Raw genomic sequence first — 11,073 nt, 5'->3', positions numbered from 1 at the left:
GCACTTGGGTCGCGTCGGGGGCCAAGAGGAGCCTGCAAGGCGCTGCCTCTCCAGAGCGGGAGGGGAGCTGGTAGGCTCGGGGCCTCCCAGCACTTGCTGGGCAGATCTCGCCGCCAGCAAGCCGGCCTTGGGCGTCCAGGTCGGTTTCCTGAGTATTTGGTTTGAGACACCGAAGCCCTTCGCGCGGGCTTGGGGCAAGGGTGTCGGGAAGGGGGCTCCGGGGCCGGGGGATGGCCTTCCCTGCCTCGCGGCTCGTCGGGCAAGGGCTGGTGCGGTGAAGCTCGCGCCTCCCCGGACAGACAGGATGCGGGGGGCGGGGGGGGGGCGAGCAGGGGAGACTGAGATTTCTGTGCAGGGGTTCGAGACGAAGCTGGGGCGTGAGTTTACACGGCTATTTCCTCTGGGTTTCCTTGGCTCCCCGGAAGGGGACCACCGAAAGATCCGAGCTCACACTGGCTCCCAGCACTTGTCATCACACACAAGGAACCCTGGCGGGGCGAGGAGTCCCCGGGGGGCAAGCTAATCCCTCCCAGCCCGGCTGCCCCGGCTCCTCTGCAGGCTGCGTTTGTCGTCCGCCCCCCCCCCCCCCCCAGCACTCCCGGTGCTAGCGATTGGCTAACGTGTCCTCGCTTTTTTTTTTTTTCCGCCTGAGAGCTCACTCGGAGGATCAGGACTTGGGGTGCAACCCCCCCCCCCCCGGCAGGCACGTCACTCTGTCCTTTTAGCAGAGCGTAGACGCACCCTCTTCTTGCAAGCAGGGTGGTTTCCTGGGAATTGGGGGGATAGGCTCGCGGCGCAGGCGAACTTTCCCTGCCGCGCACCCTGGGAAAAGCACCCTCCCCCCCCCCCATTCACCTGCCGCAGCGGGAGTTTGGGGAGGAGACCGTTTGTCCTCTTTAGGCCACTTGTGAGGTCGAAGTGTGGATGGGATGTAGCCTATGGCCCCACAGCAACACCTACCCTAAACTTTAGGGCTTTTGGGTCGCCTCAAAGTTCAAGCTTCTTAGAAGCAACAAAGACTTTCTAAAGATCTCCACCCTCCCCTTACTTCACTCTTCTCTGGCTGCACGCATTCGACCCCCTTTCTTTCGAAGGCTTAGGGATGAGTTTAAATCATTGTGCTCCCATTTCTTGATAACTGCCTGCTTTGAGCTTTTGTTCTCTTAAAGTAGGATTGCACACTGAAAGAGGGGCTGAAGATGAACAGTTTGACCCTTTAGGACAGTTCACGCAGTGGACAGGAGCGGCCCTCGGTCACCATCCTCCCTGATGCTATTCACGCGCTCCCCTCCCCCTTCGCATAACATTTCAGCCTCGTTTCATCTGGACAATCTTTTAGACCACACAAGTGCCTCTTGAATTTATTTAAGTTAAAAGAGTGCTAGAAGAGTCCAGCTAAGGATATTTGGGGCTGGTCACGTCTTCGCAAAGCAGAGTAAAGAAATCGAAATTTCTTTCTTTCAGCAAAACTGGGCAAAATGCTGAACAAATAGAATCCTGCGACTGGGTGTGAATAGTTGGCTTCTGAATTTCACTAGCGTTGTTAAACGGTTCTTGAGGTGGTTTCTTTTCTTTTTTAAAATAATATTCTTCATAGGTGGGAAATAGTTCCAGAAGTGTTCTATTACTGAGTGACGCTTCTCTTGAAAGCTACAATATAAACATACAACCAAAATTCTTAGAATTCTAAGATGATCTAGGGGTGATTTGTTAAAACTCTTGTACTTGACACAGTAATCTAGCATACACTACCGCATACACCCAAAGAAGCCCTTATTTCAAAGACAAAATTCTGTAAAGTCCATGATACCTTTATATTTACATGGATTAGAGGTTGATTGATGTCAATGTTTGAAAATATACAGAACTTTAACTTTCTTGTCATAATTTTTCCTTTTGAAAGAAACTTCTGGAATCAAAAGTGTGCAATTTACCCTAATAATATTATACTTTTACTAAATATCTGTAGAGGGCACACCTCAATATGCATTATTAACTTCTTACAGACAGTATAAAAAGTTTGGATTTTGACAAGAGAAAGCATGTACCCTTTCCGTGCATCATAAAAACATAAAATCCTGGAGGAACATAAAAACTGGGGAGTCAGACACCCAAATGCTGTTAACAATCAACTAAAGAAATCCATTGTGTGTTTCACTAGCACAAGCATTAGAGCCAGCTTGATCTCTGCCTCTGTTTAGAGTCATACAGAACTGGTCAGGCTTTCCTTTAAGCCTCTTCTTAACTGGTTTCTGATTCTGTTCCCCTCCCCCCCAATATATTTTATCATCAGATCAAACCATCACTTCTAGCCAAACTAAAAATTTAAAACAACCTGCCCAAAGAGGTACCTTTCTACTGATACTAAAATAAAACTTTCTTTGCTTTGTTAGCCTATTAGCTTGTCTTTCTTTGCAGGCAACTCCAGCACGAGATGTAGCTACCTACAGACTGACATCACAGGTTCCTCCCATCCTCCCAGGATTGGTTTTTAGCAGTTTTTGATCATTTCCTCAGAACTCAGCTTTCTCATCTCCTGCTGCATTCAAATTAACCCCCAAATCCTACATCTACTCAATGTTCCTGTGTTCTTTCGATCTGAACCTTGCTAGCCAAGACTTTGAAGGCTTTCCTGTAGGGAGACTGTGAAGAATATTTGCTTGTTTGTTTGCTATCAGTGATCATCACCTGGAAAATAATGCTAAGGTGTACATGCAACCGCGGTAAGCGCTTCTGGTAACTTTTACTACGGACACGTCTTCCGCTTGATGCAACTCTTTTATGAGGTTCTGATTCTGCAGGTTCATGATAGAGAACCAGAGACCCAAAGAAGTGTGAGAGAGACAGATGCTGTATTTTGGAGACTGAAAGTGTCTCTCCCTTCTTTATAAATTTTTGCACTCCTCAAAATGAAGCCCTGAAAAGATGTAGGAGGCCACCTGGGGAAACAAAGCTTCTAAATGTAGGGAACTTGTTTTTCAAAAGGGAGAATAGGCAAAACACAAATATCAGCAAGCAAAATGAAAATCGTAGCAGTTTTACAATCATTTCAAGACCGAAGGAGGTCTGGAGCCTGGAGAGCCGAAGCGGGTGAAAGTCTCCTTTGTGGGATTCTAGTTTTCATTTTCTTTACTTTATGCCTTCCAACCCTGCTCATTACTCCCTGCAGAAAATACTAAACAAATGAAAAACATGCCCAAACACTAACAACCATTTTCATCATGCCCTTCTCCGAAATTTCCAATTCCTACAAACTGAGTGAGACAGACCTGCAGACAATTATCTTTTCCTCTTGACACTTTTCAACTCCCAACATTCCAAATGCGCCTTGCTTAGACTTAATTTGCACGGGGGGGGGGGGGTCTCAAGGGCGTCCTGTCCCAAGTACCGGAGTCCAGATGCATCGGCGCTATTCTTGCACAGCCCAGCACACACTTCGGGGGCCTCTGCTTCGGTCTCTCCGACAGCCGCGTCGACAGGAGGGTGGGCTTGAGCGTGGGGAGGAGGGGACAAGGGGGGGGGGCGCTGGCGAGCAATTCAGGACAAGTTTCCTCCTCAAAGTCCAGTAAGCCTCAGCCCTAATTTCGCGTTGAAAAGCCAGGAGTCCCGGGAGGACGGGCCCTTGTCCCTACAACGCCCCCCAGCGCGGAGCAGGGGTCACGGAAGTGTCAGCGCAGCCCGGGCGCGCGCTGGGCGCAGGTCGGCCGCCCCTCCCACTCCGCTCGCTGCCCGCGCCGCCGGAAGCCACCTTGCGGTCTGGCCCTGCGGTACAGTGGGGCGAACCCAGAAACCGAACAGAACGGGGCGAAACCCGTGTGTGCTCCGGAGGCTCCGTCTGTCACAGGCTAAATGAGGAGAGCTCCTCTGGCTCTACCCCGGGGGCCTTCTGCTCACGTCCTCCCAGCGCGTCAGCGCTGCCCCACCCGATCCGTCCCGGAGGCGCCGCGGTGCACCCGCCAACGAGCCCTGCCGCCCCCGCCGCCCGCCAGCCTCTCGGGAACCTAAGCCGCTTGCCCACCGGGTGCCCCGTTCCGCCCTCACCCAGACGAATGCGCTTTAAAATCATTCACTGTTTGAGACAGCTCCTACGAGGCTCTGCCAGGGGACGCCCGGCAGCACCAGAGGGTGGCTTCGCGCCCCCCCAGCCCGCCCCGGCGTTCTGACCCCCATTAACTAATTCCCCGGATCCCCCGGTCCGCAGCGGAGAGGCCGGGCGGCGCCGGGGAGGGCGCGAGCGCGCGCGCCGGGGCCGGGGGCTGGGCTGCGGCCGCCGCGACGGGGGCGGGGGCGGGGGCGGTAGCCTCGGTCTCCCCCACGGCCCCCGGCGCCCCGGCCCCTAATGAGCGGCTGAAAGGGAGCGGGCTCCGGTGCGCGTGGCTCGCAGGCCTCCCGGAGTCCGGGGCGCCCTGATTGGCCAGCTGCGCCTCGCGACCTCCATTCATTAATAAATTAGCGGCACGCTCCAGCCGAGCGCGAGCCACCAATCACAATGGGCAGCGGCGGCGACAACAGCCGCAGCTTGAGCTGAAGCCGCCACCGCGGCTTCAGGCGCCGCGGCCGCAGCCCCGAGCTCCGACAGGAGCTTTAGAACCATTTTATGCTGATTAGATAAAGGGGGGAAAAGAGGCGGGGGCGGTGGGAGGAGGAGGATGGATGGCAGGCCCGGGGAGGGCGGGAGGGGGAAGTGGGTGAAGAAAGAGAAAGAAATGAATGATGATAATGCAATGAAAAGAATAAACCGGGGGAGGGAAAAGCGGGGGGGGGGGGTCGGCACGGGGGGGAGAGGAGGCGGCGGCCGGGGTGGGGGAAGGTGGGGGCCCCGAGGGCAGATCTGATTGTTTTCCTGGTGGTATATAAGGGGTTTTAAGGAGAGTCGTGTGCCAGACACGCAGCCACTGAACCACAAGCAGCTTCGCTTTAACTGGAGTGCCCGGGAGGCGCGTGCCGGGAGCCGCACGGCCGAGGACTGACTGACAGACAGACACGCACCACCACCACAACACACGAGACCCGGGCGGATCGCCGCGGCCGCCGGGGCTCTTGGCAACCTGGTCCGCGGGTCTGGTCCCCCGCGGAGCCGCGCCAGCCCCGCCGGCCTCAGGGCAGAAGGACGCAGCGCTGCGCTCCGCCCGCGGCGCGGAGAGGCGCGGCACACGCCGAAGGGCGAGCGACGTGAGTATCCGCCGCGCGGCTCCCAGCTCGGCGGGCTGTCGCCGGCGCCCTGCTCCACCTCGCCCGAACACCCTGGGCTCGAGCGGGTCTCCGGCCCGGGGCCGCAGCCGTGAAGCCGGCCCGCCGGGCGCGGGGCCCCGGGCGAGCACTCCTCGGCCTCGGCGCCCTCCCGAGCCCTCCCGAGCCCTCCCGAGCCCTCCTCGCGGGCGCGCGCCCGAGTGCTTCCGCGGGCGCCGAGGCTGTGCCCCCGCCTCCGTGTTCACGTCCCTTCCGTTCTTTCTCTCTCCCCGCTCTCCTCGGTAGGATGTTTGTCAAATCCGAGACCTTGGAGTTGAAGGAGGAAGAGGACGTGCTGGTGCTGCTGGGCTCGGCCTCCCCCGCCTCCGCGGCCCTCACCCCGCTGTCGTCCAGCGCCGACGAGGAGGAAGAGGAGGAGCTGGGCGCGTCGGGCGGGGCGCGCCGGCCGCGTGCGGCGGAGGCCGGGCCGGGGCCGCTGGGCGGCTCGTCGCCGGGGGCCGAGGGCTGCCGGCCGGCGCGGCTGCTGGGGCTGGTGCACGAGTGCAAGCGGCGCCCCTCCAGGGCGCGGGCTGTCTCCCGCGGCGCCAAGACGGCCGAGACGGTGCAGCGCATCAAGAAGACCCGCAGACTGAAGGCCAACAACCGCGAGCGCAACCGCATGCACAACCTCAATGCGGCGCTGGACGCGCTGCGCGAGGTGCTCCCCACGTTCCCCGAGGACGCCAAGCTCACCAAGATCGAGACCCTGCGCTTCGCCCACAACTATATCTGGGCGCTCACCGAGACCCTGCGCCTGGCGGACCACTGCGGGGGTGGTGGCGGAGGCCTGCCGGGGGCGCTCTTCCCCGAGACGGTGCTGCTGAGCCCGGGAGGCGCTAGCGCCACCCTGAGCAGCAGCGGAGACAGCCCGTCGCCGGCCTCCACCTGGAGCTGCAGCAACAGCCCGGCGCCGTCCTCCTCGGCGTCCTCCAACTCCACCTCCCCCTACAGCTGCACTTTATCTCCCGCCAGCCCGGCCGGTTCCGACATGGACTATTGGCAGCCCCCGCCTCCCGACAAGCACCGCTACGCACCTCACCTCCCCATGGTCAGGGACTGTATCTAGAACTGCCATCCCCGCCGCCGGCGCCAGGCCTAGCGGGTCCCCGTTGCCGTCCCCGATCTGGCCCTCCTGCCACCCTTCTCCTGTCCCCTCTTCTGTCTATGCCCTGGAGACCATCTCACTTCACCGGGCAGGCAGTTTTAGCCGTTCTGAATCCTGGGTTGTTTGCTGCATTCCTTGACTAAGGGTTTCCTTCTTTAGGACGGTCTCTAATTTATTGACGGTGTGATGGAGCTTGTTGTCTAAGAGGATGGTACAATTGTGGGGGCGTTTCTTAAGGCAAAAAACAAACAAACAAACAAACAAAAAAAGATGCTGGGAAGCGCTGAAGGTGGCACGGCTAAGGAGTTTGCAGAGCGGACTGACGCTCCTCCCCCTCTCTGTAAGGCCCGAGGGACTCGGAGCGGTTCGTGTGAATCTCCCTGGGGGAATGCAACTGGTTCCTCTGATCTCTTCACCTTTGCTTCTACATAGAGATGTTAATGTCGAGTAGAAAGAAATGTATCTTAGCATCTGAATGATTTTACCGGTAATAATATTATCCACAGATTTGCAATGGCTGGCATCTGCTTTATTCCCATTGCTGTCTGCGGGCTGTGGGAATTTCACCTGTCAAACCAAACTTTCCCTCTCTGATGTGCACTTTGTTCTGTTTCCCAGATTCGTCACAATGCCCATTGTTCCGTCCTTCTCTTTCCTTTTTCTTCTCCATTTTGCCATCTGTCTCTTATGATTTATAAGGGGAAAAAAGTTGTTTTGTTAGAGGGCCAGGTTAGAAGTCATTGTATAATTTGTAGGCTTTGTAATGATTGAATGCAAGCGTGGAAATTTAGGCTGAACTCTCTATCAAAAGGAAAAATGTGGAGGAAAAGGGAAAAATCAGGAGGGAGGATTGCTTCATGCATTATTTATCTCGACCTTTTAGGGGAGAAGGAACTCCCCCATTCTTTCAAGAGATTAAAAATAAATCAACAGACTGAAAACCTAAGCAGACACGGAGCATTATCAGGATCAGCCACACACGTGTTCCCTTCTATTTATTATAAAGAAATTTTTCATGGGAAAAGTATGTATTTTTTTGTATATTTTACAGAGTTTATTCTAGTATGTATTTACATCTGGAACAAAAAATTGTTCTTGTGATTAAACTATAAATAAATATATAATTTTCATAATTTTTGTGTGTTGTATTCTAACCTTTGTCCACTTTTGTGGGTTTTGTGTGTAGAACTTCACTGACATGTAAAATCTAAGAAATCACAAGAAGCAGAATCGTATTTGAGACACTGACACTGACATCAGAGTATAGCTGCGTACAAAAAACAAAACTTGGTTTTTAAGAAATCAATTTCTGAGCGAACGAGATCAGGAAAAGGGGAGAGAGGGTTAAAAGATAAATCATAATAAATTCCACAGTTCAGAAATCTTGATGTAAAAAAAAATAGTGAAGTTGAAGTTTCTTGTTAGAATGTATAGATCTAAAAAAAAAAAGAATGTATTGATCTTATACTCTGAGTTTCAGTTATCACCTGTAAATTGTAGGGTTTGGACGGTGATTTCCAAGAGTCCCTTCCAGCTCTAACATCTGTGATGTATTTGTAATTCATTACTGGAAGCTGGTTTTGTATTAGCCATTTCGACAAACTTTTTGGTTTGAAAAGTAAACTGGAGAAAAAACTATCCAGAATGAACTGGGATAAAATTGTATCTGAGGGAAATAGCTAAGCTTTGCATTATTGTTAAAATAATTACATAGTCAAAACTGCCTCAAAGAGAAAGCAAAAATGGTTTCCTAATCTCCCAAACACATAATTCTATAACTTGCACTTCAGCCTCCAAAGCAGAAATGAATAGCACTATAGATTAAAGATGACCAAGTGAAAGTTGACCACATTCTAGGTTTAACCCCTTTCCTTGGCCCAGGGTGTCCACTGGACAACACAAACTAAAAAAAAAAAAAAAAAAAAAAAAAAAGTCACCTAAGCAAAGAAAAGTTGGTTGTTCATGCTCCCCTCCCCCACCCACTGTGAATTTCATTTCTTCCACTCCTCTGCATTAAGTAACAGTAATTTCTCCTGAGATATCTATCTGAAACTCCTCCTCTCTATCTGTATGGAAAATATTAAGTGTTTAATATCTTAATAGCATTTTTTTTTTAATCAAAGGAAGAACCCAGCCAGGGGTTTGCTTTGTTTTGTTTTCATAGCTGACCATAAAAGAGACCTGTTGGAAAACCCTTCCAATGTAAAGCCTGTGTTGTTCCTTAGCCACTCTTGATGAACTGATATGAGGAGAAAGTGCTATATCTTTTATATTCACTTTTATGTTTCTAGGGTTTAAAAAGCTAAGCCAGCAAGTAAAACAATCTTAGTAGGCGAGTCTTAAAACATCACAGTTTTAATGCCAAATAACTGTTCTAGTGATGATGCGTATGATGATACAGGGTGCTTCTTTTGGAAGTTTGCCAAAGACACATTTCAAGGCACAGCACTGGAGACAAACCCTCAGGGGCAGCTAGTCTCCCAAGACTATGGGAAACCTCCTCAACTGGTGAGGCGATCCCGTAACCAGGTGACCCTTAGTGTTTAGTTGGAGAGGCACGGACGGGGAGATGGTCTAACAATCGCAGCCTTGAACGGAAAAACTGAAACCGCTACTTAGCGGAATGGAGCAGCCACCCCTACACAGGACCAGAGAGACGCGTGGAGCTGGAGCGTGGAGCTCCGCACACACAGCAGCAGCACGTCATAAATGGCAGGAATCCCGCCTACCATTTGTAACCTATACTCAGGCTTTCCCTTCCTCACCTACAGCAGACCTTATTTTACACTACATTGGTGCAATGGTTATTTATAGCGTCCAATCTCTCTCCGCGGTTGAGGATGAGGTTCCCTCTGCCTCCCCGGGCGCTGGAAGTCGCGCAGCCACCTCCGCAGCGGGTGTCCTGGCCCCTCCGGGGTGAGCAGGAGAACCAGCCACGAGGCCACAGCGTCTGCAGGAGGGAACATAGTCGCTCTTCTCTTTCATTCATTTCCTCCCCACGTTGTTATGACCGCAACCTGATGAGCTGGGTCTGTCTGCGTGGAGCAGGCAGGTGGGCGGCCAGCAGCCATTCTTCAGTCTTTCTCCTGCAGCTCTCTGATGGCAAACGTCTCGGACGGGGCCACGATGCTCTTGCAGCCTCAGTCCCACGCGGCCGGGGTTGCTAGATCTTTCCAGCGCCAGCGGCTGCGCTGCGCGTGTTGACTTAGGGGCTGAGAGGTGCGAAGGTTGGTCCTGTCCTCGTTGGAAGCTCCGCTTCGCCATCAGGCTTCCAGGACCGCTGGTATTTATTTGCTCTGAACTCCCCAGGCCTTGTTAACTGACTTATTTTTCCTTCACCAGATGTTTAATGAATCCAGCTGAGGGCCAAGCAAGGAGGAAACAAGCGGCAGAGACGGGCTGCCGGGGCTCGGCCCACGCCGGCCCCGGGCCGGGCTCAGCCGAGGCGGGAGGCGAGAGCAGGGCTGAGCAGGGGGCGGGTGGGCGCCCTCGCCGGGGAGCCCTGCAGGCCGGGCTGAGGCCCATGCACCCGAAGGCCCCGGGCGGTCTCGTCCGGGAGAGAGCGAGGGTCCAGTGCATCCTTCCCTGAGCCCGATTACGCAGAAGGACATGTGGGCCCCAGGCCCGCTGTAGCCGCGCCCGCCCGCCAGTCCGGGTGCAGGGGCTCCGGGCTGCGGCAGCCCAGGCCTGCGCGCCCCCACCCGCCTCGCCCTCCGCACCCCCTGCATTGCACAGCCTTGGGCAGGTTGTGACTTCTGGGCACCGACACCTGGAAGGCGTTAAAAGCGCCTCCTCCTTGAGCCCGGCTCCCAGCCCCCGCCCCCGGTGTCCCCACCCCCGCTGTCCCCTCGGCTCTAGGGCTCCCGGGCGAGCTTTGAATGTATTAATTAAATAAAGCAGGCAGCCCTTGAATCGAACCGATGCAGGGCGCTCCCGGGAGCGTGAAAAGTCCCGGCCTCCGAATCCGCAAAAGAAAATGTGTGAAAAGAGAATTAGTGAAATTAGGTTAGACCAATAAAACGTGAGGGCTCCAGCACCCCCCTCCTGGCTCCCCCAGCCTGGGGCTAGAAGGGCTATCTGGTCTGATCTATTGTTTCCATCCCTGGCAGGGGGTTCATTGTGTGATAAATAATTCCCCTTCCATTTTATTCTTTAAAAAAAAGGGGGGGGTATTTGCATAATCACTGCTTTGATGTGGCCAGAAATCGGAGGCTTGGTCTCCCCAAGTCTGCTATTGGTAGCGAAGTAACAAAGCTCGATCCAGATCTTTCACTTCGCTAACAGTGTGTGGGGCAGATTGTCAGAAACGGCAGCGTTAAGCTCCCCTTTTTTTTGAGGATCCATTTTAATGATTACACTTAAGGAATGTCCAAAAATGGGGGGTGTGTGAAAAACGAAGTTTTGCACCCCCCTCTACTTCTCTCTGTCCTTTAGGGTTCATTACTCTTGGCAGTTTTTCCCCCAAAGCCTTTGGGGGTGTGTGTGGGGGGGATGCGCCTTCCCGGGGGCCGCCCCACGTGGCGCGCAGTGGGCACCGGCCAGGTCCGCCCGGCGGGGAGGAGCGAGAACGGCAGGAGCGGGTCTCTCCGCACCCCTCCCCCACGCCGCCCCGGTTCTCTTTTCCCAGTTGGGTTTATCCAGCCTGGATGAGCTCCTCTTACCGAGGGACGCCGAAGTGAGTTTGCTCTTTAGTCCCCGAGTCGAATCCGGGGGGTGGGGGGATCCTGGGAACGCAACTT

At 54.1% G+C, this 11,073-nt stretch overlaps 1 protein-coding gene across 1 annotated transcript; it reads left to right on the top strand.

The window, feature by feature from the left end:
* The first annotated feature begins 5,476 nt into the window (after window positions 1-5,476).
* Window positions 5,477-6,295, top strand: NEUROG2 (neurogenin 2). Its single transcript, XM_041757711.1, has one exon. The coding sequence runs from the start codon at window positions 5,477-5,479 to the stop codon at window positions 6,293-6,295; it is 819 nt and encodes a 272-aa protein (XP_041613645.1).
* The last annotated feature ends 4,778 nt before the right edge of the window (window positions 6,296-11,073 follow it).

The sequence above is a fragment of the Vulpes lagopus genome, chromosome 6, assembly GCF_018345385.1.
Source record: "Vulpes lagopus strain Blue_001 chromosome 6, ASM1834538v1, whole genome shotgun sequence".
NCBI classification, from domain to species: domain Eukaryota; kingdom Metazoa; phylum Chordata; class Mammalia; order Carnivora; family Canidae; genus Vulpes; species Vulpes lagopus.
Note: the sequence above shows the minus strand (reverse complement) of the source record. Positions and strands in the feature narration are given on the sequence as shown.